Here is a 27,594-nt window from a genome sequence, read left to right on the forward strand (position 1 = left end):
CGTTCGAGGCCAGAAGCAGGATGTGGGCGAGGGGTCGACGGCGAGGTAGACGAGATGGAGGTACAGCGAAGTGGTTGGCATTAGCGGAGCGAAGTGGGTGGGCAGAGTTGGAGTAGGAGAGTAGTGAGGTGAGGTAGGAGGGAGGAAGGAGATTGACTGCTTTGAAGCTGATGGTGAGGCGTTTCAGATGGATAAGGAGGTGGATGGGCAAACACTGGAGGACTTGAGGAGTGGGGGAAACACGGATTGAACGTTTTTGTAGAAAACACTTTTGCGTCTACCAAGTCTGCTCTCCCATCCTCTCCCCAGCGCTTGGTGCAGTGCTCTCCACACTGTAAATGCCCAATAAACACCGCTGATTGTTTGATTGATTGATTGTGGCGTCGTGGGTTCTAATCCCAGCTCCGCCACTGTGTGACTTTGGGCAAATCACTTGACTTCTCTGTGCCTCAGCTACCTCATCTGTCAAATGGGGATTAAGACTGTGAGCCCCACATGGGACAGCCTAATGACCTTGTATCTACCCCAGCGCTTAGAACGGTGCTCAGCACATAGTAAACGCTTAATACCATCATTACTATTGTTATAGGGTCGTGCCGACGTTGGCCTGCGCCGGAGTTCGCCTCAGAAGAAACAGTAGCCGGGAAGGGATTCGACCTCTCGAAGGTCACCCATGACCTCCTTCTTGCCAAATCCAACGGTTCCTACTCTATCCTAATCCGCCTCAACCTCTCAGTTGCCTTTGAAACTGTCGACCATCCCCTTCTCCTCCACACTTTATCTAACCTTGGCTTCACGGACTCTGTCCTCTCCTGGTTCTCCTCTTATCTCTCTGGCCGTTTATTTTCGGTCTCCTTCGAGGGCTCCTCTTCCCCCTCCCATCCACTAACTGCCGGGGTTCCTCAAGGGTCAGTTCTCGGCCCCCTTCCCTTCTCTTCTCTATCTATACTCACTCCCTTGGTGAACTCATTCGCTCCCACGGCTTCAACTATCATCTCTATGCAGATGACACCCAAATCTACATCTCCTCCCCTGCTCTCTCCCCCTCCCTCCAGGCTCGTATCTCCTCCTGCCTTCAGGACGTCTCCACCTGGATGTCCGCCCGCCACCTAAAACTCAACATGTCCCAAGACTGAGCTCCTTGTCTTCCCTCCCAAACTCTGTCCTCTCCCTGACTTCCCCATCACTGTGGACGGCACTACCATCCTTCCAGTCTCACAGGCCCGCAACCTTGGGGTCATCCTCGACTCTGCTTTCTCACTCACCCCACACATCCAATCCGTCACCAAAACCTGCCGATCTCAGCTTCACAATATCGCCACGATCCGCCTTTTCCTCTCCATCCAAACTGCTACCTTGCTGGTACAAGCTCTCATAATATCCCGGCTGGGTTACTGTCAGCCTCCTCTCGGATCTCCCTTCCTCCTGTCTCTCCCCGCTCCAGTCTATTCTTCATTCTGCTGCCCGGATCATCTTTCTACAGAAACGCGCTGGGCATGTCACTCCCCTCCTCAAAACCTTCCAGTGGTTGCCTATCAACCTCCACACGAAAGAAAAACTCCTCACTCTGCGCTTCAAAGCTCTTCATCCCCTTGCTCCCTCCTACCTCACCTCCCTTCTCTCTACTGCCCACCCCCTACACTCTCCTCCTCGGCTGCCCACCTCCTCACGGTCCCTCGTTCACGCCTATCCCGCCGTCGACCCCTGGCCCACGTCCTACTGCTGACCTGGAACGCCCTCCCTCCTCACCTCCGCCAAACTAACTCTCTTCCCCTCTTCCAAGCCCTACTGAGAGCTCACCTCCTCCAGGAGGCCTTTCCAGACTGAGCCCCCCCCTTTCCCTCTGCTCCCCTCCCCATTCCCCTTTCTCCCTCCCTCCGCTCCTCCCCCTTCTCCTCCCCACAGCGCTTGTGCATATTTCTACATATTATTTATTACTCTATTTTGTTAATGATGTTTATACATCAATGTGACTCTGGAAAGAGCATGGGTTTGGGAGTCAGAGGTTGTAATCATAATGTTGGTATTAAGCGCTTCCTTTGTGCAGAGCACAGTTCTAAGCACCGGGGTAGATACAGGGTCATCAGGTTGTCCCACGTGAGGCTCACAATCTTCATCCCCATTTTACAGATGAGGTCACTGAGGCCCAGAGAAGTGACTTAATAATAATAATAATGTTGGTATTTGTTAAGCGCTTACTCTGTGCCGAGCACTGTTCTAAGCGCTGGGGTAGACACAGGGGAATCAGGTTGTCCCACGTGGGGTTCACAGTCTTCATCCCCATTTTACAGATGAGGTAACTGAGGCACTGAGAAGTGCCCAGACTCACACAGCTGACAAGTGGCGGAGCCGGGATTCAAACCCATGACCTCGGACTCCCAAGCCCGGGCTCTTTCCACTGAGCCACGCGGCTTCCCTAGGTCCTGGGTTCTAATCCCGGCTCCGCCACTTGTCTGCTGTGTGACCTTGGGCAAGTCACTTCACTTTTCTGAAGCAGCGTGGCTCAGTGGAAAGAGCCTGGGCTTGGGAGTCAGAGGTCATGAGTTCGAATCCCGGCTTTGCCACTTGTCGGCTGTGTGACTGTGGGCAAGTCACTTCTCTGCGCCTCAGTTGCCTCATCTGTAAAATGGGGATGAAGACTGTGAGCCCCACGTGGGGCCACCTGATTCCCCTGTGTCTACCCCAGCGCTTAGAACAGTGCTCGGCGCAGAGTAAGCGCTTAACAAACACCAACATTATTGGTCGGGGAGGCCGTGGTTGGGCGGGGCTGGTCTCTCTCCGTTCCCAGCGCTTAGCGCAGGGCTGCGCACCGAGGAGGCGCTGCACAGGGAGGAGGAGGAGGAAGAGGAGGGAGGGAGGGAGTGACCTTGGGGGGAGGGGAGGGGAGGGCCGGGCGAGGCCCGGACGGTGGCCGCGCGGGGCCAAGCGGCGGCGGCGGTTCCGGGTTTGCGGTGACGGGCGGCGGGGGAGATCTCGCGTGATCGGCGGGCACCGGGCGCGGGGGCCCGGGGGGGGCGGGGGGTGGGAAAGGGAGCGGGAAGATGGCGGCCGCGCAGGAGGCCGACGGGCCCCGGAGCCGAGCGGACACCGGCGGCGGGACCGGCCAGGTACAGGGCCCCGCGGGGGGGAGCGGCGGGACCGGCCCCCTCGGGCGCCCCCGGGGCCCGCTCCGCCGCCTCTCCCTGGAAGGGGGGCTCCGGACACCCCCCTCCCCCCCCCCCCGGGATCTCCCTCCCGCGCCCTCCCTCCACCGATCTCCTCCCCGAGGGCCCGCCCCCCGGGCTCTGCCCAAACGCTCAGCTGGAGGGCCGGGGGTCGGGGCCATCGTCCGACCTCTGATTGCCCCCGGGGGAGGGAGTGGCTAGAGGGGGAGGGTCCCTGCTCCTGCCCCTGCTCTTGCCCCGCCCCTACTTCTTCATGCCCCGTCCCTGGCCTGCCCTTGGCCCCGCCCCGGACGGCCTCCGACCCCGGGAGTCGTCCCTCGCCGACCTCCTCACCCCCGAGGCCTGTTCCGGATTGACCCCTCTCCCCCCATCCCAGGCCCCGGCCCGTAATCCCCCGCCCGGGACCCGGGGGCTCAAGCCCCTACGGCCCGGACTCCGCCTGGGCCCAGCCGGCCTCGCCCGCCCCGGCACCGGCAACTTCAACCGGTCGGGGACCCTGGGACGAGCTCGGAGGCGGGGCCCGGAGTGGCTCGGTGCGGTCGACTTCCCCCCCCCCCCCCCGATCACCCCCACGCCCCCCTTCCCCGCGGGCTCGGGTCTGCCGGAAAGCCCGGCCACCCACGTCGCCCGTGGTGGGAGGAGAGCGCGTGGCGTAGCGGGGACCGGAGGCCCGGTGTCCATCATTCCCCAACTCCCGCCGTGGGGATCGACGGTCTCCCTCGTCCGGGTGAGATGCTCCCCCCGTGCTGAAGACCCGGGGGCCCAGGCTGCCACCCTCACCCGGCCCCCGCCAGCAGGTAACCAGCAACGGCAGTGCCAGAGGAGAGGCCCCCGCAGATACGCAGCCCCCGAATCCGCCCCCACAGCCGGCACCCAATGCCTGCAGGTCGTCAAGGGCGTCTTGTTCAGGTAAGGGGCTCGGGGGGGGGGGAGAGGTCTGGCCCGCCTCGTCCAGGGGAGGGGAAGGGAGGGTCCGCGAGGACTCGTTCAGGGCCAGGGGAGCGGGGGCCTCGGCCGTTCGGGGCAGGGAGAGGCAGGAGAGCCGCCCGCCTCGTCCAGGGAAAGGGATCGGGCAGGCGGGAAGAGGGTCTGGGCTACCGTGTTTGTGGGAGGGGCAGACGGGGCTAGCGGAGGAGGCTGGACCACCCCATCGAAGGCGGTGAAGTGAGGCTGGGGGCCGAGGGGCGAGAGCCACGGGCCCATCCTGTCCTTGGACCCGAGGGTCGGCTGTCCGAACGGCGCCTCGGAGATTTCCCCTGGCGGGGGACCTCTGAGTGGGTTCTCGACCGAGGACCCCCTGCCCTGCCCTGCCCCCGGACTCAGCCCCCTCCCCGTCCTTGCAGGATCTTCATCATCTGGGCCATCAGCAGCTGGTTCCGGCGCGGCCCAGCGCCCCAGGACCCCAGCAGCCCCGGAGCGGCCCTGCGCGTGCCCAGCCCGTACCTGTTCCCAGGACCGCTGATGGTACGGTTCTCGGGGCGGGAGCCGGGGGTGGCGGCTGGGCGGAGGAGGGGAGGAGCTGGAGGTGGGGTCCTGGGGGGTTGGGCTGGGGCTAGGGGCTGGACTTTGTGTGGTGCAGGGGGCTGCAGTGGGCAGAGAGTCCTGGCACGGTCCAGGGGGTTGGTGGGGGCCGGAACGGGATCAGGAGTTGTACCGTGGCGGGGTGAGGGCCAGCTGGATCCTCCCGGGGCCTGGGGGACGGGAGGGGGCTGGACCGTGTCGGGGTGAGGGCTTTTGGGTCCTCCCAGGGCCTGGGAGTTGGGTGGGGGTTGGGACGGGTCAGGGGCTGGACCGTGTTGGAGCAGGGGCTGGGTGGACGGAGGCAGGGGTGTGGGGTCAGGCTGGACCGTGTAGGGGTTGGGGCAGGGTGACGGAAGGTTTTAGCGAGGCCATGGCGGGTGGAGGGAGGCTGGGGCTGGTCAGGGACTGGACCGATGCGGATTGGGGCACATGGTTGGGAATTTTACTGCCATGGGTGAGGGGCTGGGGGCGGTGAAGCCCTAGCAAGGCCAGGCTGGCCCGGCCAACCCCTGCCGTCTCATCCCCGCCGCCCAGACCCTACACGTGTACGTCTCCGAGCACGAGCACTTTACAGACTTCAACAGTTCCAGCGCCCTGGTCTGGAGCAGCAGGACCTGTGTACGGGACTGGACCAGCGGCCGAGCATGCCGACGGCTGCTTCGGCCACTACGCGAGCTGCCCATCCCCCAGGTAGTCCCCTTCCTGCCCCTGGGGGAGGGTCTGAGCCAGGAGCCTGGGTGGGGGGCGAGGCCGGGTCAACTTCTGGGGCCCCGGGCACGGACCAGAAGACAGATGGGGAGCACCGCCCCTTCCTCACCCGGCACTCCCCGTGCCCGCAGAGCGTGCAGCAGAATGGCTCCATGTACCTCCACGTGTACTTCACCAAGAGCGGCTTCCACCCGGACCCCAAGCACAAGGCCCTGTACCGGCGCCTGGCCACCGTGCACACGTCTCGAAGTGAGGACCCTGGGGGTGGGGACCCGGACCACCGGGCATATGACTGGAGTGAGGTTGAGACGCGGGGCTGGGAGCTACTCCAGGCAGGAAGGGAGGCCGCGGCAGGACAGCCCACTCCTCCACCCCATCTGTGAAGCCGCACGGCGTAGTGGGAAGAGCACGGGCCTGGGAGTCAGAAGGCTAATCCCTATTCCACCACTCGTCGTGCCGGGTGACCTTGGCAGGTCGCTCATTTCTCGGTGCCTCAGTAATCTTATCTGCAAATGGGGATTGAAGACTGTGAGCCCTACTCGGACGGGGACTGTGCCCAACCCAATTGCTTGTATCACACCCAGCGCTTGGTAGAGTGCCTGGCACATAAGAAGGGCTAACAAATACCACGTTGTCATTATTATTACTATTATCTGTGGCTGCTGGCCCCTGGGGGGCCGAGCCCTGGCAAGGGGTAGAGGGAGCTGGAGGAGACACAACCCAGCCGTTGCTGGGGGTGGGGTATAGGGGAAGCCGTGGAGATTTTTCTTTCTTTCTTTGTTTTTTTTTTTGTTTTTTTAAAAAAGGTACTTGTTAAGCACTTACTATGTTCCAGGCTCTATACTAAGGGGCTTTGGAAGACAGGTCACATGCACAGTCCCAGTGGGAGTGGTGGGGGCAAGGCAGGGGGGACTGAGTTGGAACCGCCCAGGGAGACCCCAGGATCCCTGAGCGGCTTCGTGCAAGCGGGGCGTCGGCACCCCGTGGGTCCCCCCATCGCAGCCGGCCGACTGCCCCCTCACACCTCGCCCGCAGTGATCAATAAGTACAAGCGTCGCCGCTTCCAGAAACCAAGAACCTTGCTGACGGGAGAGACAGACGCGGACCCAGAGATGATAAGGTGACAGAGCCCGCTCCCTCTGCCCCTGCAGGGCTGATTCGTGCACCACCACTTTCTCCAAAGGACTGGGACCGGTGCCCTTCCTGTCACCTGGGGGTGCCCGGCCCGAAGCCGGGCAGGCCCTGGCCTAGGTGTGCCCCCACCCCTTTGGGTTCCTCCTTGACTGCTTCCAACTCCTGCCTCTGTTTGTCATCCCTGGCCACCCCCTAGTCCCTGTCCCTATGCTTCCCTCTGCCTCTCCCCTGCTTCCGTGCCCCCTTCCCCTGCCTTCTGGCCTCCGCGTCCCCGTCCTGGACTCGGTGCCCCCCCCTCCCCTGCCTCCTTTGCTCCGTGCCCCCTCCCCTGCCTCCTGGTCTTTGTGCCCCCCTTCCCTCCACCCTGGGCTCCGTGCCTCCCTCCCTGGCCTCCTGGGCTCCATGTCCCCGCCCCCTTCCTCCTGGGCTCTGTGCTGCCCCCCCCCCCAGCCCTCCCTGGACCTCCATGCCCCACTCCCTGCCTCCTAGGCTCTGTGCCCCCCTGCCCCCCAGCCTCCTGGGCACCCTGCCCCCCCAGCCCTGCCCTGGGTTTCCCCCTGCAGGCCGCAGCCCTGTTGGAAATCCAGCCCCGCTGGACTTCCCCTTCCCTGTGACCTCACTCAAGCTGGCTGGCTGCCCACCTCCCCCCTCCTCACCCCCTGCCTACCCCTGGGCCTCTGGACTCTGTGGGGTGGGGGCGGAGGTGGGTGGGAGCGGGCGTGGGGAGAGGAGGAGTGGGACTGGCCCCCGGCGGCCCGCGCCAGCCCGGGCCGGAGTGTCCCCTAGCTACCCTCTCTGGCCCGGGCCGGACCCTCCCCCGGCTGCCCGCTCTGGTCTGGAACGGACCCTCCCCGACTCCCTGTCCTGACCTGGCCGGGGTCATCCCTGCTCCCATTCACGCTCCCCTTCCCTTGCAGCGGGCAGAGGATTTTGGTCCGGTGGAAGTGATCTCGCACTGGCACCCCAACCTGACCATCAACATCGTGGATGACCACACGCCCTGGGTCAAGGGCAGCGTACCCCCACCGTTGGATCAGTGTAAGCTTCCGCTGGCGGGGAAGAAGGGGAGTGGGGCAGGGCCTGCTTCCTTCCCCCGGGGCAGGATGGCGGGCCCACTGCTTTGGGTTGGAGCCCCAGATGGGGCCGGGGGTGACCGTTCGCTCCGTCTCCTCCCCCTCCATGTGGCAGATGTGAAGTTTGATGCGGTCAGCGGTGACTACTACCCCATCGTTTACTTCAATGACTACTGGAACCTGCAGAAGGACTATTTCCCCATCAACAACTCCTTGCAGCACCTGCCCCTGCACCTCTCCTTCTGCCCGCTGTCCCTGTGGCGCTGGCAGCTCTATGCCGCCCAGAGCACCCGCTCCCCCTGGCACTTCTTGGGCGAGGACCTGTACGAGCAGTCTGATGAGGAGCAGGACTCGGTCAAGGTGGGGGTCATTGTGGCGGCAGCGGGTGGGGGCCGGGGGCCAGCACGACGGGTTCCTGAGTCCCCCCCCTCGCCCGCAGGTGGCCCTGCTGGAGACCAACCCTTACCTGCTTGCCCTGACCATCGCCGTCTCCATCGTGCACAGCATCTTTGAGTTCCTGGCCTTCAAGAACGGTGCGGCCCCAGCCCCCTCCCCCACCCGGCTCCCGTCGCTCACCCTGAGCGAGGCCCGGGGACGTCTGTCCGTCACGAGCCTGTCGTGGGGGACCGAGAGAAAGGGGGGTGGGCCTCTGGGCCCCAGGTGAATCGGAAAGGGTCGGACTGGGACTGTTCGGGGAGCCGCCGGCTGCTGAACCCTAAGGGGCAGCCTCTCCTTAGCCTTGATTCTCCACTCCCCCACCCCCTTCATGGCTCTGGCCTGACTCTCCTGACCCTGACAGCCCCCCGGCTCTAACCCTTGGTCCCCGGTGGCCCCTTGGCTCTGGTGTTGACGGTCTCCGGGCCCCGGTCCTGGTTCTGACTCTCCCGGCCCCGGCGCCCCCCAGGCCCTTGCCCTGGCCCTGACTCTCCCGGTCCCGATGGCTCTCCCTGTTCTGACAACCCCCGTGCTGTGGCTCTGACTCTGCTCGACCTGCCCATCTACCTGGATCTGGTCCTCATGGCCCCAGACTGTAGTCCTGACTCTCCCAGCCCTGATGAACCCTAGACTGTGGCCCTGACTTGCCCGGTCCTCATGATCTCCAGGCCCTGACTCTGACTCTAACTATTCTGGACCTGATGGCCCCCAGGCCCTGGCCCCGACTCCCAGTCCTGATGACTCCCAGGCTCGGCCGTGACGCTTCCAGTCCTGATGTCCTCCAGGCCCTAGCCCTGACTCTCCCGGTCCTGACGGTCCCCAGGCCCTGGCCCTGGACCCTCCCCGGTTCTGAAGACCCGCCCCCCATCTGTGACCTCGACTTTTCCTGTCCTGACCTCCTCCCTGGCTCTGGTCCTAATGACCCTCAAGCCCTGGTCCCTGACTCTCAGCCCTGATTACCCCCAGCTGTGACTGTGACCCTCCCAATCCTAATGACACCTTGGCTGGGGTCCTGACTTTCCTGGTCCTGACCGCCTCCCTGACTGTGGTCCTCGGTGACCCCAGGCTGTGGTCCTAAGGTCCCCCAGGCTCTAGCCCTGACTCTCCAGTCCTGACCGCCTCCCTGGCTCTGGCCCTAATGACCCCCAGGCTGTGGCCGTGACTCGCCCAGTCCTAACGACCCCCAGGGTCGTGGGTCCTGATGGCCCCCAGACTGCGGTCGTAATGACCCCTAGGCTCTATCCTGACTCTCCTGGTCCTGATGACCTCCCAAGATCCCTGGCCTTGACTCTCCCAGTCCCGGCGGCCCCTAGGCCCTGGCCCCTGACTCTTCTGGTCCTGAACGGCTCCCAGGCCTCGGTCCCGATGCCCGCGCCAGGCCCTGGCCCTTGACACTGGCCCGGTCTGACGGCCCCAGGCCCTGGCTTCCTGGTCCTGATGCCCCCCCACCCACCCCCCCCGCCCCCCGGGCCCTGGCCCTGACTCTCCCGGTCCTGTTGGCCCCCGGATTGTGGTCCCGATGGCCCCCCAGGCCCCCGGCCCTGATCGTCCCGCTCCTGATGCCCCAGGCCAGGTCCTGACGCCCGCCCCCGTCTCTGCAGACATCCAGTTCTGGAACAGCCGGCAGTCGCTGGAAGGCCTGTCGGTCCGCTCCGTGGTCTTCGGGGTCTTCCAGTCACTCGTGGTTCTGCTCTACATCCTGGACAACGAGACCAACTTTGTCGTGCAGATCAGCGTCTTTGTCGGCCTGCTCATCGACCTCTGGAAGATCACCAAGGTCATGGACATCCGGGTATGACCCGTTCCCTCACCGGCTCTCCCCGTCCCCTTCCCCTCGCCATCCCCCCCCCAGCCCTCACCCGATCCTCCGCTCACCTGCCCGCCACCTTCCCCCGGCAGCTGGACCGCGAGCACAAGGTGGCGGGCGTGTTTCCACGGCTGACGTTTAAGGACAAGTCGACCTACGTCGAGTCCTCCACCAAGGTCTATGACGATGTGAGTGCGGGGAAGGAGGTGGACGCCCACGGCGGGAGGGGGATGGGGCCGGGGGGGAGACCTGGGCCCGGGGGGCCAATCTGGCTCTCCCCCCTTCCCGGCACCCCTACCTTCCTGGCCCGAGCCCCCCGGGGCTCTGGAAGCAGGCATGCCGCAAAGGTGAGTGTGGCCGCTCCGGCCCCCTTGAGGGCCCGGGGCCCGGCCGGGGTGGGTGGGCTCAGGCCCCCGCCCCCTCACCCCTCCCTCCACACCCACAGATGGCTTTCCGGTATCTGTCCTGGACTCTCTTCCCGCTGCTGGGCTGCTACGCGGTGTACAGCCTGCTGTACCTGGAGCACAAAGGCTGGTACTCGTGGGTGCTCAGTATGCTCTACGGCTTCCTGCTGACCTTCGGTGAGCCTCCAGCCCCCTCCAGGACCTCCCCTCCGCCCGCGGTGACGGGGGGCAGTCTGCAGTCCCGGGGACCTCAGCTGTCCCCTTGGGGTGGGGCGGGGTGGGGCCGAGGCGGGGCCGGGGCCGGGCTGGGGCTTCCGGGCCCCCCGCCGGGCCCCCAGCAGCTCCCCTGCCCTCCCCCCACCCTCTGTCCCGCCGGCCGCCAGGCTTCATCACGATGACGCCCCAGCTGTTCATCAACTACAAGTTGCAGTCGGTGGCCCATCTGCCGTGGCGCATGCTCAGCTACAAGGCGCTCAACACCTTCATCGACGACCTGTTTGCCTTCGTCATCAAAATGCCCATGATGTACCGCATCGGGTGCCTGCGTGACGGTGAGGGCGGACCCGGGGGGGCTGCTGAGGGGACCGGCCGGGCGGGGGAGGGAGGGAGAGAGGGGGCACCCGTTGGGAGCCACGGAGACTCTGGCCGCCCCGGCCTCTGGCCCCCGTCCGGCCATTCATTCATTCGGTTGTATTTATTGAGTGATTGTTTTGTGCAGAGCACTGCCCTAGGCGCTTGGGGAAGAACGCTCTCACAATAAACAGACATCTTCCGTGCTTACAACGAGCTACAGTCTAGAGCTTACAGTCTGCGGGCATTAATGTAAATCAGTAAATGACAGATAGGGACGTGAGTCTCCGTGGGGCCGGGCCGGGGTCGATGAATAGAGGGAGCGAGTCAGGGCAACGCCGAAGGGAGAGGGAGAAGGGAAAGGAGGGCTCAGTCGGGGAAGGCCTCTTGGAGGAGATGGGCCTTCAGTGAGGCTTTGGAAGGGGAGGAGAGTCACCGTCTGTCGGATTTGAGGAGGGAGGGCGGGCGTTCCAGGCCAGAGGCGGGCCGTGGGCGAGGGGATGGTGAGATGGATGGAGGTAGCCGGCTGACCCTGGTGCGGCGTGACCCTCTCTGTCCCCTCAGATGTGGTGTTCTTCATATACCTCTACCAGCGCTGGATCTACCGGGTGGACCCCACGCGGCTCAATGAGTTCGGGACCAGCGGGGAGGGGCTGGCCGGGGCGCCCAGCGGCCCCTCCCCCACAGGGGACACTGTGCAGCCGGAGTCGGGGACCGCCTCCCCCGCCACGGGGGCCCCCAAGCCTTCGGAGGACAAGAAGAAGGATTAGCCGCCGTCCCGCCCGACCGCACCCCCGGGCCGAGGAGCGCCGTCCGTCCGGGGCCCGCGGACCCTGGACCGCGGGGGGAGCGGGGAGCGGCCCGGGGCGCGTCGGGGCGTCGGGGCCGGGCCGGGCCTCGGTTCCGGGACCGCCCGTCCGCCCGCCCCCGAGTCCGCCCCCGAGTCCGTCCCCGAGTCCGTGGGAACGTCCAGCGCGTCCGTGGTCATTGTGAATCATTCCGTATGCAGGTGTCGGGGCCGGGCGGGCGGGCTGGGGCCGGGCTGGGCCGCGGGAACCCCCTCCCCCACCTCGCCCCCCGCACTCCTCTTCCCCCCCAGCCCATTTCGCTCATCGTCCCCCTTAACACGGACTCTGGATTTAATAAATTCATATGGTGTTTAACTTAGTTTGCCGTCTGGGGCCTCCTTCTGCGGGGGACCGGGGGTGGGGGGTGGTGTAGGTGGGGGAGCCGGGGAGCCCCCGGGGTCGCGCCCCCCCCCCCCCCCCCGGCCGGTCCCACGTGGGAGGGTCCCGGGCCCCGCCCCCCCCCCCCCGGGCCCCGGGTCACGTGGCGCGCAGGGGGTTTCCCGTTCCCCCCGGCGTGACGTCACGGGCGGCGGCGGCCAATGGGAGGCGCAGGGGCGCGGCGCCGGGGAATTCCGCGGCCCCGCCCCTCCCCCCACCTCCCGCCCCAGCCCCCGGCCCCGGGACTCGGAGCGACCGGCCCCGCGGGGACAGCACTGCCGCCCGGCCCCGGCCCCGGCTCCGGCCCCGCTCCGGCCCCGGCCCGGCCCTTGCGGAGCCGCCGCGGAGCGCGCCCGCCCGCCTCCGATCTGCCCTCCCTGGGTGAGGGGGGCGGGGGAGGCGCGGCGCCCCGGCCCGGGACCCCGGACGCCGAGGGGGCGGAGACCCCGGGGAAGACAAGCGGGGGAGGGGGCGAGGGGGAGCTGGAGCTGTTGGGGGGCGGCGAGGGAAGGGGCGCGGGGCCGGACGCGATGGGCAGGGGATGGGGCGGGCGCCGTCGCTCCCTCCGCGTCCCACAGGTCGGCCCCGCTCACCCCGCCCGCGCCGCCCCCAGGTGCCGTGGACCTGCCGGGCCTGGCCCTGTCCTCGTCCCGGAGCACCGGTGAGCCTGGCCGAAGCCGGCGGGGCCCTTCCCGGAGGGCGGGCGAGGGGGAGGGGGACAGCGGAGGGGGGAGGGGACGGGACGGGACGGGACGGGACGGGACGGGACGGGACGGGAGGGGAGGACGGGGCCCCGCCTGCTCGCCACCGCCCCCCGGCGGCCTCCCAGGGCCCTGCAGGCCCGGCCGGGGCGGGTGACCCCGGGGTGACCCTGCCGGCCCCGCCCCCCCCCGCGGCGCCCCCTGACCCCCGCCCCCCCCCCCCCCGGTGCCCCGGGGTGGGGAGGGCTCTTTGGCCCGCCCGGCGGGCTGCCCGTCTCACTTCCGCCCGTTTCCTCCCGGCGCCTCGCCCGCGACCCCCAGAGGAACTGGGTGAGTACCGGGGCGGGGGGCCGGGGCGGGGGGGCCGGGGCGGACCCCCGGCCCGTCGCTGACCGACCCGTCCGGCTCTCCAGAGATCATAGACGAATACATCAAGGAGAACGGTTTCCGGCCGGAGTCCGGGGGCGGCGAGGGCCCGGGGCCGCGGCTGGTGGCCCGGGGTCGTCGCCGGCGGCGCTGAGCACCGTCACCCTGGGCGGCGGGGACCCGCCCCCGGCCCCCGACGCCCGCCCTCCGGCCTGGGCCGGACCCCCGGGCCCTTGGAGCAGCTGCTGCAGTCCCCGGCGCCCCGGCCCGCGCCCAGCCCCCGCCGCCCCCGCCGCCCCCGCCGCCCCCGGCCCTGCTCCCGCCGCAGCCCCGGCTCCGGCCGCGGCTCGTCATCACGGAGCAGCCCAAGCAGCGCGGCATGCGGTTCCGCTACGAGTGCGAGGGCCGCTCGGCCGGCAGCATTCTGGGCGAGACAGCTCCCGAGGCCAGCAAGACGCTGCCGCCATCGAGGTGGGGGCGCGGCCGGGCCGGGGGGCCGGGGACCCGGGAGGGCCCGCAGGGGGGAGGTCACCGCCCCGTCCCGCCCCCGGCCGACCCCCGCCCCCCTCCTGTCCGCCCCGTCCAGCTGCGGAACTGCGAGGGGCTGCGGGAAGTGGACGTGGTGGCTTGTCTGGTGTGGAAGGACTGGCCGCACCGGGTCCACCCGCACGGACTGGTGGGGAAGGACTGCGCCGACGGCGTGTGCCGGGTGCGGCTGCGGCCCCACGTTTGTCCGCGCCACAGGTACGGCCCTCCCACTGCCGGCCCTGCCCCAGCCTCCGTCCCTCCGGGCCCGAGCCCCCTCCTCCGCGACGGCCCCTCCAAGCCCGACCCCCCAACCCAGGGACGGCCGCTCCAGGCACGATCCCCCTCCCTCAGCGACCAAGCACGAGCCTCCCCGGCCCCCCGCCGCACCGCAGGGACGGCCCCTCCGAGCACGACCCCCCAACTCGGCAACGGCCCCTCCAGGCACCACCCCATCCACCGCAGCTACAGCTCCTCCAGGCCTATCCCCCCAACCTCAACGACGGCCCCTCCACAAGCGCGATCCCCCAACCCAGCGACGGCCCTTCCAGGAACGACCCCCCCACCTCAATGACGGTCCCTCCAAGCACGAACCCCCATCCCAGGAGCAGCCCCTCCAGGCACGACCCCCCCACCCCAGTAACAGCCCCTCCAGGCACGACACCCACTCCATCTTCAGCCCCACCTCGGCTGAGGTCCCCTAGGTAGGGATCCACTCAGGTCCCTTCTCCTTCCCTCCCCCCACGCCCGCCAGCTATAGCCCACACCACCTAGGACCCCTCCAGGTACGGTCCAGCCCGTTCCCATTCATTCATTCAACCGTATTTATTGAACGTTTACTGTGTGCCGAGCACTGTACTAAGCACTTGAGAAATATAATACAGCAAGAAAGAGAGACCATCCCTGCCCCCAGTATGGTCTAGAGGGAAGTTTAGAGAGTTTTCCCTGCCCCAGAGCAGTTGGGCCCGGCTCTGGCGGAGTGACTGGATTAGGAACCCGGTGGGCTCCAGGCTGAGCCTCCTGTCTCCCCCACCCCCCCCCCACCCCCCTAGCTTCAACAATCTGGGGATCCAGTGTGTGCGCAAACGGGAAATCGAGGCCGCTATCGAGAGGAAGATTCAACTCGGGATTGACCCTTTCAGCGGTGAGATGCCCTCTCCTCTCCCCCACCCACCCCCACAGTCCGCAGCAGCTGGCTTGGAAGCGGAATCTAACTCCCCGTCATCCAGGATCGGGGAAAAGAACAGGCGAGATTCCTGGGGCCGGGTGGGCCCCCTGCCTCACACCCAGACCCCCGAACCGGGCGGTCGCCCGCCCCTTCACCCTAACCCCTTCTCTGCCATAGCACCCCCTGCCCCCCACCCACGTGCCCGAATCTCCACCCACTCGCCAGCTCTGTCCCCCCCCACCCTACCCCTCCAGCTGGCTCCCTGAGGAACCACCAAGAAGTGGACATGAACGTCGTCCGCATCTGCTTCCAGGCGTCCTACCGCGACCCCCAGGGCCAGCCGAGGCGGCTGGAGCCCGTCCTCTCCGAGCCCGTCTACGACAAGAGTGAGGGGCGGGACTGGCCGGGTCCCTGGGAGCGGGGGAGGTCGGGGGCGGGGGACACTCGCCGCCTGGGACCCGGGGGGTGCAGGTGTAGACCCCGCCTCTCCCCACAGAATCCACCAACACGTCGGAGCTCCGAATCTGCCGCCTCAACAAGGACAGCGGCCCTTGCACGGGCGGGGAGGAGCTCTACCTGCTCTGCGACAAAGTGCAGAAAGGTTAGCACAGGGTCCCGGCGGCCCGGGGGGGGCCTGGGGGTGGGCCGGGCCCCGGGCCCCCTGACGCCCCCGCGTCCCCCCACCCGCAGAGGACATCTCGGTGGTGTTCAGCACGGACTCGTGGGAGGGCCGCGCCGACTTCTCGCAAGCCGACGTCCACCGGCAGATCGCCATCGTGCTGAAGACTCCGCCCTACGAGGACTTGGAGATCCCGGCGCCCGTGCGGGTGCGCGTGTTTCTGCAGCGGCTCACCGACGGTGTCTGCAGCGACCCGCTGCCCTTTACTTACCTGCCCCGCGACCACGGTAACCACGACCCCCCTCCAGGCCCGGGACCGGGTGTGTGTGTATGGGCGGGGGGAGCGGGGGACTCCGTCTCGGCCTCCACTGCCCACCCCCGGCTCCGGACCCTCGCCCACCCCGCCGTCAATAGAAAGTATGATAATGATGGTGTTTGTTAAGCCCTTACTGTGTGCCAAGCACTCTTCTAAGCGCTGGGGTAGATATAATAACGACAATAGTGGCATTTGTTAAGCGCTTACAATGTGCCAGGCCCTGTTCTAAGCGCTGGGGTAGAGAATCATGATGGTATTTAAGCGCTTACTACGTGCCAAGCACTGTTCTCTGACCTCCGACTCCCAATCCCGGGCTCTTTCCACTAAGCCACCAATTGGGTTGATGATGATGACGGTATTGGTTAAGCGCTTACTACGGGCCAAACACTGTTCTAAGCGCTGGGATAGATACAAGGTCATCAGATGGTTCTACGTGGGGCTCACAGTCTTCATCCTCATTTTACAGAGGAGGGAACTGAGGCGCAGAGAAGTGACTTGCGCCCAGTCACACAGCTAAGTGGCGGAGGCAGAATTAGGACCCACGACCTCTGTTTCCCAATCCCAGGCTCTTACCACTAAGCCTCGAATTGAGTTGATGAGGATGGCATGTGTTAGGTGCTTATTATGATGGGCCAAGCACTGTCCTAAGCACCGGTGGGGGTTAGAAGGTGATCAGGTTGTCCCTCGTGGGGCTCACCGTGCTAATCCTCATTTTACAGATGTTACCTTATAGATGAGGTACCTTAGTTACCTTATCGATGAGGCAACTGAGGCCCAGAGAAGTGACTTGCCCCAGGTCCCACAGCTGGGAAGTGGGGATGGGAACCCACGACCTCCGGCCCTTTTGCCCCGCCGCCGTCCCCGGTCCCCGTCTGACGGCCGTGCGGCCCTCTCGTCCCCGCAGACAGTTACGGGGTGGACAAGAAGCGGAAGCGGGGGGTGCCGGACGTCATGGGCGAACTCAACAGCTCCGGTGGGTAGAACCACCCCCTCTGCCCCCACCCCCCCCGACGGGGACCGGCCCCGGGGGCTGGGGGTGCAGAGGGCGGAGGATGGGGGGGGGAGAGAAACAGGGAGGGAGGGTAAAGATGGGGCGGACCTTTCACCCCGGTGGCCTCCACCCCGTCCCCCAGACCCTCACGGCATCGAGAGCAAACGGCGCCAGCGGAAGCCGTCCGTGCTGGCCCCTCCGGGCCACGGCGCAGGTGGGTGCGGGGCCGCCCGGGGGGGGGACGGGGACGGGGACGGGGACGGGACGGGGGCTCGGCCTTGCCCCCCGCTCAGCCCCCTCCGTGTCCCCGCAGCCGCCCCGTTCTTCCCGTTGCCCGGCCTGGCGGAGCCGGCCTTCGTGCCCGCGGTGACGCTGCCCGGGCTGGAGCCGCCGTCCGGGCCGGACTCGCTGGAGGACTACAGCTTCCTCTTCGCCCACTGCGGCGGCGGGGGCGGCGGCGGGGGCTTCGAGCCCGTCCCCGCGGTGGTGCCCGGCCCGCCGCCGCCGCCCCTCCCTCTCCCCGGGCTGGACCTGTTGCCGGACGCGGCCCCCGCCGCGGGCCACGAGCTGCTGCACCTGCTGGACACATTCCCTCTCCCCGGGCCCCCGGGCGAGGGCACCGCCAGCCTCGTGGGCAGCAACATGTTCCCCAACCAGTACCGCGATGGCGGGGGCGGCGGCGGCGGCGGCGGCGGCTTCGCTCTGGGCCTGTTGCAGCCGGGCCCGGAGCCCACGTAGCGGGGGGCGGGGCGGGGGTCTCGGGGCGGGGTCCCTCCCCCCGGGCGGGGGCGGCGGGGTGGAGGCGGGGGCGGCGGGGAACGCGCGGGGCCCGGCGCCGCCCAATAAAGTCGATTTGAGTTTTCCCTCCGGCCGCCTCGGCCTCTCCTTGGGCGGGAAGGGGGGCGGGGCCCGGGGAGACACGTGACCGCGTCCCCCCAAGCCGCCCTGCGCAGGCGCGTCCTCCCTCCCCTCCCGCCGCCCTGCGCAGGCGCGTCCTTCCTCCCCCCCCCACGCCGCACTGCGCAGGCGCGTCCTCCCTCCCCTCCCCAGGCCGCCCTGCGCAGGCGCGTCCCGACGGCCGTCAGCCGGAAGTGACGCCATGACTGCCCCGCCTCTCCCTCCCTGCCGCTCGGGGTGGGCGGGGCGGCCGCCGGGCCCCGGCGCGTCGGCCGGTCGGTTCCGGTTCCGGTTCCGCTGGGGGGAGGGGGAGGGGCGGAGGAAGGGAAGGGGAAGGGGGCGGCGGCCGGGGAGCGGCGAGCGTTCGGGAGAGGACCCCTCCCCCCCGCCCCCGCCCCCGCCGCCGGCCGGCCGCCTCTCTGGCCCGCAGCCCTGCGCCCGCCGGCCGCCATGTGGCACGAGGCGCGGAAGCACGAGCGGAAGCTGCGCGGGATGATGGTCGATTATAAGAAGCGTGCGGAGCGGCGGCGCGAGTACTACGAGAAGATCGTGCGTGAGCCCGGGGCCCCGCCCCCTCCCCCCCCCCGGCCCCCGCCCCCCGCCGGGTCACAGTCATGGCATGTGTTGAGCGCTCACTAGGTGCCGAGCACTGCTAATAATAATAATAATAATCATGATCATCATGGGATGTGTCAAGCGCTTACTATGGGCCAAGCCCTGTTAGTAAGGTTGGGATGTGTTAAGCGCCTACTGTGTGCCGAGCACTGTTAATAATAATAATAATGATAAGGGGATGTGTTAAGTGCTTACTATGTGCCAAGCACTGTTAGTAATAACAATAATAATGGGAGGTGTTAAGCGCTCAAAATATGTGCCAAGCACTGTTAATAATAACAATAATAATGGGATGGGTTAAGCGCTTACTATGTGCCAAGCCCTGTTAATAATAATAACAATGAGATGTGTTAAGTGCTTACTATGTGCCAAGCACTGCTAATAATAGTAAGGTTGGTATGTGTTAAGCGCCTACTATGTGACAAGCACTGTTAATAATAACAATGATAATGGGATGTGTTAAGCGCCTACTATGTGCCAAGCACTGTTAATAATAACAATAATAATGAGATGTGTTAAGTGCTTACTATGTGCCAAGCACTGTGAATAATAATAATAACAACGTTGGGATGTGTTAAGCGCTTACTATGTGCCAAGCACTGTTAATAGTAATAATAATAAGGCTGGTATGTGTTAAGCGCTTACCATGTGCCCAGCACTGTTTATAATAACAATAATAATGGGATGTGTTAAGCGCTTACTATGTGCCAAACACTGTTAATAACAATAATGGAATGTGTTAAGCGCTTACTATGTGCCAAGCACTGTTAATAATAATAATGGGATGTGTTAAGCGCTTACTATGTGCCAAACACTGTTAATAACAATAATGGGCTGTGTTAAGCGCTTACTATGTGCCAAACACTGTTAATAATAATAATAATGAGATGTGTTAAGTGCTTACTATGTGCCTAGCACTGTTAATAATAATAATGATATTAATGTTGGTATGTGTTAAGCGCTTACTATGTGCCAAGCGCTGTTAATAACAATAATGTTGGCATGTGTTAAGCACTTACTATGCGCCAAGCACTGTTAATAATAACAATGTTGGTATGTGTTAAGCGCTTACTATGTTCCAAGCACTGTTAATAATAAGGTTGGTGTGTGTTAAGCGCTTACTATGTGCCAAGCACTGTTCTAAGCACTGGGGTAGGTGCAAGGCAATCAGGTTGTCCCACGTAGGGCTCACAGTCTTCATCCCTATTTACAGACGAAGTAGCTGAGGCACGGAGAAGTGAAGTGACTTGCCCAAGGTTAGACAGCTGACAAATGGAAAGCCGGGATTCGAACCCATGACCTGACTCCCAAGCCCAGGCTCTTTCCACTGAGCCACGCTGCTTCTCAAGCGCTGTTCTAAGTGCTGGGCCGGGGGGAAGGTGCAAGGTAATGAGGTTATCCCACGTAGGGCTCACAGTCTTCTTCCCCATTTGACAGATGAGGAAACTGAGGCTCAGAGAAGTGAAGTAACCGGCCCAAAGTCACACAGCTGACAGGAGGCGGGGTGGGGATTAGAACCCATGACCTCCGACTCCCAAACCCGGGCTGTTGCCACCGAGCCACACTGCTTCCTCAGCCCCGGGCCGGGAGTGGGGGGGGCTCTACAGCTCCTCGGGGCCGGGGCTCGCAAGCTGGGAGGGACGGCAGTGGGTTGAACCCTGGTCGACGGGGTACAGCGTGGCTCAGTGGAAAGAGCCCGGGCTTGGGAGTCGGAGGTCATGGGTTCTAATCATTCATTCATTCATTCAATAGTATTTATTGAGCGCTTACTATGTGCAGAGCACTGTACTAAGCGCTTGGGATGAACAAGTCGGCAACAGATAGAGACAGTCCCTGCCGTTTGACGGGCTTACGGTCTAATCGGGGGAGACGGACAGACAAGAACAATGGCACTAAACAGCGTCAAGGGGAAGAACATCTCGTAAAAACAATGGCAACTAAATAGAATCAAGGCGATGTACAATTCATTAACAAAATAAATAGGGTAACGAAAATATATACAGTTGAGCGGACGAGTACAGTGCTGTGGGGATGGGAAGGGAGAGGTGGAGGAGCAGAGGGAAAAGGGGAAAATGAGGCTTTAGCTGCGGAGAGGTAAAGGGGGGATGGCAGAGGGAGTAGAGGGGGAAGAGGAGCTCAGTCTGGGAGGAGCTCAGATCTATACATAGTACATATACATAGTACATAATCCCCACCCCGCCACTTGTCAACTGTGTCACTTGGGGCAAGTCACTTAGAAACTTCTCTGGGCCTCAGTTCCCTCATCTGTCAAATGGGCAGTGAGACCGTGAACCCCCTGTGGGACAGGGATTGTGTCCAACCCGATCTGCTTGTATCCACCCCAGCGCTTAGTACAGTGCCTGGCGCATAGTTAAGCACTTAACAAATACCATAATACTAATAAGTGACTTGTGGCAATAGTCTGATGGGGGGTGGTAGAGTGTGAACCCGTGGTGGGCAGGGATGGTCTCTGTTGCTGACTTGTGCTTTCCAAGCGCTTAGTACAGTGCTCTGCACAGGGTAAGCGCTCAATAAATACGATTGAATGAATGAATAATAGTATGTATTACGTGCATGAAGTGCACCCTACTAAAAGCAGAGAAAAAGAGGTGGGAATTAGACCCCGTCCCCCAAGGGGCGGTGCCTGTTGCCGACGGGGAGGCCGGGGACAGTGTCTGATCCGGGGGGCGGTGGTGCTGTCCGACTTGGGGATGAAGAGAGATTGTACTTGTCACCGGGGTGGAGAAGAAGCGTGGCTCAGTGGAAAGAGCATGGGCTTTGGAGTCAGGGCTCATGAGTTCGAATCCCAGCTCTGCCATTTGTCGGCTGTGTGACTGTGGGCAAGTCACTTAACTTCTCTGTGCCTCAGTTCCCTCATCTGTAAAATGGGGATTAAGACTGTGAGCCCCATGTGGGACAACCTGATTCCCCTATGTCTACCCCAGCGCTTAGAACAGTGCTCGGCACATAGTAAGCGCTTAACAAATACCAACATTATTATTATTATTATTATTATTCATTCATTCATTCATTCAGTCCTTTACAGTGTGCAAAGCACTGAACTAAGCGCTTGGGAGAGGACGATATAACAACAGACACAGTCCCGCCCACAACGAGCTCCCAGTCTAAAGGGGGAGACGGACATTCATATAAAGAAATAAATGGATAAATACATAAATTGCAGATATTTTCCCTGAATCTGTCACGGGGGGCGGCGGGGAGGGTGTCTGTCGCCGATAGAGGGGAGGATGGGGAGGCGGTGTCTGACTTGGGAATGAGGGAAGGTCGTATCTGTCGCCGACAGTGGGATGGACGGGGTAGTGTCTGACTTGGGGATGGAGGGAGGTTGTACCTGTCACTGGGGGGTGGTGCCCGTCGCCGATGGCAGGGTGAAGGCAGGTGGTGTCGGTCGCTGACGGTAGGGTGGCGGTGGGGGCCCCCGGTGTCTCTGCAGAAGAAGGATCCAGCGCAGTTCCTGCAGGTGCATGGCCAGGCCTGCAAGGTGCACCTGGATTCTGCCGTGGCCTTGGCAGCCGAGAGCCCCGTCAACATGTGAGGAGCTGGGTGGGGGCGCGGGGTGGGGCGGCGGGCCCCGGCGGCCGGGGGGCCTGGCTCGAGGGCTTCCTCTCTCTGCAGGATGCCATGGCAGGGGGATACCAACACCATGATCGACAGGTTTGACGTGCGAGCCCACCTGGACCACATCCCCGAGTACACCCCGCCTCTGCTCAGTGCCGTGTGAGTGTCCCCACCCCCCGCTCCCGCCCTCCCCGGCCCCGCAACCCAGGCCCGCCACTCCCCCTCCCCGCGCCCGACCCCCGGCTCGGCCACGTTGGAGCGCCTGGCCCCCCGCCCCCGCCCCCGACCCAGTCGGCCCCCGCCGGAGTGTCTGGTTCTCCTCAGCTCACCCGAGCAGGAGCCGGACGAGCGAAAGTGCAACTATGAACGTTACCGGGGCCTCGTGCAGAATGACTTCGCCGGCAGTGAGTGGGGCCTGGTGGCGGGGCAGACTGGGGAGGGCGGCGGGGGAGCCGGGCGGGGCCCGGGGAAGGGATCCGCGGAGCGGTGGCGCCGGGTGGGGTCGGAGCCGGACCTGACCGTGCCGTGCGGGGATGGGGGGGCCTAGTTTCTGAGGAGCAGTGCCTGTATCAGATCTATATGGATGAGCTGTATGGGGGCCTGCAGAGACCCAGCGATGACGAGAAGAAGAAGTGAGTGGGGAGGTGTCGGGGGCGAGTGTCACCCACGTCAGTTCGCACCCCCCACCTTCCTGCACTTTCCGGAGGGCCCCTCTGCTGCTCCTCCCCTTCCTCTGCCCCTGCCCTCCCCTCCCGTGCCCTTGGCCCAGGGCCCTCACCCTTGGGGGGGCAGGGACGGGACGGTGTCAAGAGCTGCAGGTTGAACCCCCACCCCCCCAAATCCGTTCCAGGCTGGCAGAAAAGAAGGCCTCGATCGGGTACACGTACGAGGACAGCACCGTGGCCGAGGAGGAGAAGGCGCCTGACAAGGATGACGACAACGACGACTCGGAGGAGGAGAGTGAGGAGGATGAGGACGAGGTCATCCCGGACATCGGTGCGTCCGTCACGGCCCCTCCGCGCCCTGCTCCTTCCCGGCCTGGCCTCCCCCCGCTCTCCGGCCCCTCCCCGGTCCCGTCCCGCCCCGTCCCCTCAGCCCTGCTCACGGGGAACCCTGTGGTGCAGATGTGGAGGTGGACGTGGATGAGCTGAGCGCAGAGCAGGTTGCTGATCTCAACAAGCAGGCCACCAGCTACGGCCTGGCTGAGGGGGATTTTGTCCGGTGAGACCACCCCCATCGGCCCCAGTGCCTGTGTGCGTGTGGGTGTGTGTACACGTGTTTAGCCTGGGAGCCCGTCGTTTAGCCTGGGAGCCCGTTATTGGGCAGGGATTGTCTCCATCTGTGGCCGCATTGTACATTCCAAGCGCTTAGTACAGTGCTCTGCACAGAGTAAGCGCTCAGTAAATACCCTTGAATGAATGAATGAATGAATGAATGAACGTGGGTGTATACACGTACGCATGTGCGCCTGGGCCCCCCGTCGGGCTCCCACCTGGCCAGGGGACCGACCAGACCCACGGACACGGGGGCACAGGAGGGAGGGAAGGAAGGAGGGGAGGAGGCAGAGGAAGGATGGATGGACTCGGGGCCCGGTCTGGGAGAGCTTCGTGGAGGAGGTGGGTCTCGGGGAGGGCCGGGGGGCGGTGCGGGACTGGAGTCTGAATGTCTATCCATCCTTCCGCTGGTCAGGATGCTGCGGAAAGACAAGGAGGAGGCCGAGGCCATCCAGCATGCCAAGGCGCTGGAGGAGGAGAAGGCCATGTACTCAGTAAGGGCTGCGGGGTGGGGTCAGGGGATGCGGGGTGGGGGTGCGGGGCGGGGCCTGGGGCCACGGGGCGGGATTAAGGGCAGGCGTTTGGGGCCCTCCCTCACCCCGGCTCCCGGTAACAGGGCCGGCGATCGCGGCGCCAGAGGAGGGAGTTCCGGGAGAAGCGGCTGAAGGGCCGCAAGATCAGTCCACCCAGGTACGACCCCACCGCCCCGGCCCTGGCCCAAACCGCCTCAACCTCCCTCCACGCCTCCCCCTCCGGGGTCTGTCCCGCACCACTTGCCGACCTGCCCCCTTCCCTCCCCCACCCCGCCTCTCTTCCTAGCTACGCACGCCGGGACAGCCCCACCTACGACCCTTATAAGCGGTGAGTTGGGAGGGGGAGAGTCTTTCTTGGGTCGGGGGGCTCGGGTCGGCGGTCCGACGCTGACCTGACCCGGCGCCTCCCGCCACCCAGGTCCCCGTCGGAGTCGAGTTCCGAGGCGCGCTCCCGCTCGCGCTCCCGTTCCCGCTCACCCACGCCGGGCCACGAGGAGACCATCACCTTCATCACCAGCTTCGGCGGCAGCGACGAGGAGGCGGCGGCCGCAGCGGCGGCGGCGGCCGGGGCGGGCGGGACCGGGCCCGGTCGGCCCCCGGGGCCCGCGAAACCCCGCGCCGGCCACCCCCCGCCCGTGGCCGCCTCCGCGCCCGGTCGTAGCGCGGGTACCCGGTCGGTAACGCCCGCTGGGGGCTGGGGCGGGGGGCTGGGGGGCGCTCCGGGCCACGACCCCACCGTCGACCGCCCCCCCCAGCGACGACCCCGGCCCCCCCACCGGTGCCTCCTCGGTGACCGCCCCTGTGACCTCCCGCAGGCGCCGCTCCAGCCCCTCTCCCTCCTCCGCCTCGTCCACGTCATCGTCCCGCTCCAGCTCCCGCTCCCGCCGCGGCCTGGCCCCGGGGCACCACCGCTCCGGCCGCCTCGTCCGTTCCCGCTCCCGCTCCCGCTCCCGTCGCCGCCACTCTCGTTCCCGCAGCCGGGGCCGCCGCCCCTCCGGGGGGGGCTCCCGCGACGGCCGCCGCTTCTCCCGCTCCCCCGAACGCAGCCGCCGGATGGCCTACGGGGCCCGGCGACGGACCAGGTGGGGCGGGATGGAGGAGCCCCCCCCCCCCCCCAGCCTCCCATTCCTACCCTCGGTGCCCCCCCGGGGCCCCCTCCCCCCGGAGCCCCCTACCCCTCATCTTCCTCTGCCCCGCCAGGAGCCGCTCACGCTCCGTGGAGCGATACCGGCGCGGAGGCCGGCCCGGGCGCCACCGCAGCAGCAGCCGCAGCACCTGGAGCCGCAGCCGCAGCCGCAGCCCCTGGAGCCGCAGCTCCCGCAGCTCCCGCAGCCCCCGCAGCCGCAGCCCCTCGGCCTCCCCGTCTCCCCCGAGGGAGAAGCCGCCTAGACCCGCCGCGTCCCCAGCCGTTGGGGAGAAGCTGAAAAAGTGAGCGGGAGGGCGGACGGGGGCCGAGGGAGGTCGGACGGACCCGGGGTTGGGGAGGCAACCGGGGAGGATGGGGTAAGGTAGGGAGCGGGGGGGGGGGGGTGCCGAGTCTGCCTTGGGCCACGCTGACCCCTGCCTCTGTTTTCCCGGCTCCCGCCAGGGCGGATACCGTTGCCGGTAGAGAGACAGGAGCTGCCAAAGTCAGTAAGAATTTGGACCGACTGTCTAACTCCCGCCCGCCCGCCCCCCCCCGGGGCCCAGCCCGGCGGCCAAAGCCGGACCGACCCTGGGCTCTGAGAGACGCGGACTGGCCGTGCCCCTCTCCCGCCCCCTCCCATCCCACCCGCCATGGGCTCGGACCTGGCCCCCACCTGCCCCAGTGGCTCGGGGGGTGGGTTGGGAGCAGCGTGAGGGGGACCGCCGGCCCCGGGTTCCACGGGGCATCTGCGGGACTGGGGGGCGGGGGACCCTCGAGCCACGGCGCGGGTTTGTGTGCACTCTCTTTTCCCCGGTGGGCTGTGGGGGAGGCCGGGCTCTCGGGCTGGAGGGGGCTGACCCCGTTCCCCCGCCCCCCTCGCCCCCCACCTCAAGGTCCAGACATGGAGCGGTCTGGGTGGGGGGGGTCAGGAGTCACTGCCCGTCTCCCCCACAGCCCAAGCTGACGCCGCAGGAGAAGCTGAAGCTGCGAATGCAGAAGGCACTGAACAAGCAGTGTACGTTCCCCCCCCCCCCCACGCCCCCCGGCCTGCGCGCACGTACCCGCGCACGCTGTAACCTCGCACCCCCCGCCGCCGCGACAGGCAGCCTACGCCCCCGTCCTCCCCGACCGCCCGCCCCCAGCATCCCCCACCGCGCCGCAACGTCAGTACACGCGGGCACACACCCGGAGACCCCAGCTCCTCTGGGTGGGGACGGGCGCGGAGGGGGCCGGCGGCGGGGATGGGGTTGACGGCGCTCCGCCTCCCCTCCCCGCTCCCACGCAGTCCGGGCGGATAAGAAGGCTGCTCAGGAGAAGATGATGCAGCAAGAGCATGAGCGGCAGGTAAGCCGGGGCCGGGGGAGGCCGGTGCCCGCGGGGGTCGGGGGAGGGCGGGAGGCTGTTGCCCCGGACCGGGGACCCCCTCTCCCCCTCACCGTGGGAAGGGCCCGGGCTTAGGAGTCAGAGGTCATGGGTTCTAATCTCGGCTCCGCCACCCGGCAACTGTGTGACTCTGGGCAAGTCACTTCACTTCTCGTTGTCTGGGTTCCCTCATCTGCAAAATGGGGATGAAGACCCTGAGCCTCACGTGGGACAACCCGAGTACCCCCTACCTCCCCCAGCGCTTAGAACGGCGCTCGGCCCATAGTAAGCGCTTAACAGACACCGACGTTATCGTCTGCCGCAGGAGCGAGAGGACGAGCTGCGAGCCATGGCCCGCAAGATCCGCATGAAGTAAGCGGCCCCACCCCGACCCCCTCCTCTGGCCGCCCCGACCCACCGGCGGAAAGAGCGAAGGCCTGGCGGTCTGGGACCCGGCCCGGGGTCCAGTCCTGCCTGTCCCCCTGCCCTGTGTCGCCAAACCTGCCCGGGCCTCCGTCAACCCATCTGTCAAATGGGTACAAGACCCCCCGCTCGCTCACCCTCCCTCTCCGACCGGGTGGGCCGGGCCCGCCCCGCGTGGATCCCCGTACCCGGCCTGACCGAGGTGTCCCTCCGCCCAGGGAGCGGGAACGCCGGGAGAAAGAACGGGAAGAATGGGAACGCCAGTACAGCCGGCACAGCCGCTCCCCCTCCCCTCCCCCACGCCACGGTGAGTGTGCCAGCGCCCGTCCCCATCCCCCTCCCCACCCGGGCCGGCTCGGCAGACGCCCCCTTCGCCGCCGGCCCCCATCGCCGCCCCCTCCCCACTGACACTTCCCTTCTCTCCCCGTCCCCAGGCCGCGACTACAGTTCCTCCCGCAGGTAAGCTCTGCCGTTGCAGCATCTCCGGCCCCTGACCTCTGACCCCTCCAGCCCCGCTCCACGGTCCCAGCTCATTCTCTCTCTCTCTCTGTCTCTGCAGAAGGTCTCGGTCCCGATCGCGGTCCCGATCGCGGTCCCGATCCCGGAGTCGGAGTCCTCATTACCGGCACTAGGGAGGGGTTTTTTTTGGGGGGGGGGGGGGAGGTGAGGGGTGGGGGGGTCCCGTGGGTGCAAAATAAAGGAAATGTTATTTAACCGTGCCTGGCTTAGTCTGTCGGGCGGGGGCGGGAGGGGGTCGGGGTGGGCGTAGCGGGAGGTTACCCCACCCCACCTCTCCCGCCCCTGGCCTCCGGCCGTGGCCCCGGGGGGCCTGCAGGTCCGGGCCCCTGCCCGGCCCGCCCCCGTCCCCCACGGAACCGGGCAGGCCGCTTTCGCTGCCAGCTCGGCCGTGCCCGGGGCAGCGGCAGGGGAAGCTGTTTGTGGAGCCAGGCGGCTCCCCCCCCGCCCGCCACCCCGCGCCCCGCTCCCTCCCCTCCACCCCCCCCGACCAAAACCGGTCGGTCCGGCTGCGGGGGCAGCGGCCACCGGGGAGAGAGCA

The 27,594-nt window shown here is 65.8% G+C and overlaps 3 protein-coding genes across 3 annotated transcripts; all 3 read left to right on the plus strand.

Annotated features, from left to right (window-relative positions):
* The first annotated feature begins 3,003 nt into the window (after nucleotides 1-3,003).
* CLPTM1 (CLPTM1 regulator of GABA type A receptor forward trafficking) lies at nucleotides 3,004-11,983 on the plus strand. Its single transcript, XM_029065369.2, is given in 15 exon segments — nucleotides 3,004-3,107; nucleotides 3,962-4,043; nucleotides 4,046-4,073; nucleotides 4,508-4,628; nucleotides 5,220-5,375; nucleotides 5,525-5,642; nucleotides 6,429-6,512; nucleotides 7,443-7,565; nucleotides 7,716-7,960; nucleotides 8,040-8,133; nucleotides 9,637-9,827; nucleotides 9,935-10,030; nucleotides 10,288-10,423; nucleotides 10,630-10,797; nucleotides 11,381-11,983. Coding segments are annotated over 15 exon segments (1,914 nt in total). The 5' UTR covers nucleotides 3,004-3,041; the 3' UTR covers nucleotides 11,587-11,983.
* Nucleotides 11,820-17,466, plus strand: RELB (RELB proto-oncogene, NF-kB subunit). Its single transcript, XM_029064950.1, is given in 15 exon segments — nucleotides 11,820-11,842; nucleotides 12,380-12,423; nucleotides 12,656-12,703; nucleotides 13,065-13,073; nucleotides 13,157-13,245; nucleotides 13,248-13,394; nucleotides 13,438-13,571; nucleotides 13,686-13,853; nucleotides 14,687-14,778; nucleotides 15,057-15,188; nucleotides 15,299-15,403; nucleotides 15,493-15,708; nucleotides 16,642-16,710; nucleotides 16,871-16,942; nucleotides 17,042-17,466. Coding segments are annotated over 15 exon segments (1,773 nt in total).
* Nucleotides 17,467-18,028: 562 nt separating this feature from the next.
* Nucleotides 18,029-27,187, plus strand: LOC107547058 (CLK4 associating serine/arginine rich protein). The gene is made up of 20 exons (XM_029065237.1): nucleotides 18,029-18,174; nucleotides 21,695-21,792; nucleotides 21,877-21,978; nucleotides 22,144-22,223; nucleotides 22,367-22,451; nucleotides 22,670-22,815; nucleotides 22,944-23,040; nucleotides 23,509-23,587; nucleotides 23,710-23,783; nucleotides 23,913-23,954; nucleotides 24,045-24,299; nucleotides 24,442-24,708; nucleotides 24,827-25,054; nucleotides 25,215-25,254; nucleotides 25,707-25,767; nucleotides 26,038-26,096; nucleotides 26,440-26,486; nucleotides 26,756-26,844; nucleotides 26,972-26,996; nucleotides 27,097-27,187. The coding sequence occupies exons 1-20, from the start codon at nucleotides 18,076-18,078 to the stop codon at nucleotides 27,167-27,169; spliced, it is 2,046 nt and encodes a 681-aa protein (XP_028921070.1). The 5' UTR covers nucleotides 18,029-18,075; the 3' UTR covers nucleotides 27,170-27,187.
* Nucleotides 27,188-27,594: the final 407 nt, after the last annotated feature.

This window comes from Ornithorhynchus anatinus, chromosome 5 (genome assembly GCF_004115215.2).
Source record: "Ornithorhynchus anatinus isolate Pmale09 chromosome 5, mOrnAna1.pri.v4, whole genome shotgun sequence".
Taxonomy (NCBI): Eukaryota; Metazoa; Chordata; class Mammalia; order Monotremata; family Ornithorhynchidae; genus Ornithorhynchus; species Ornithorhynchus anatinus.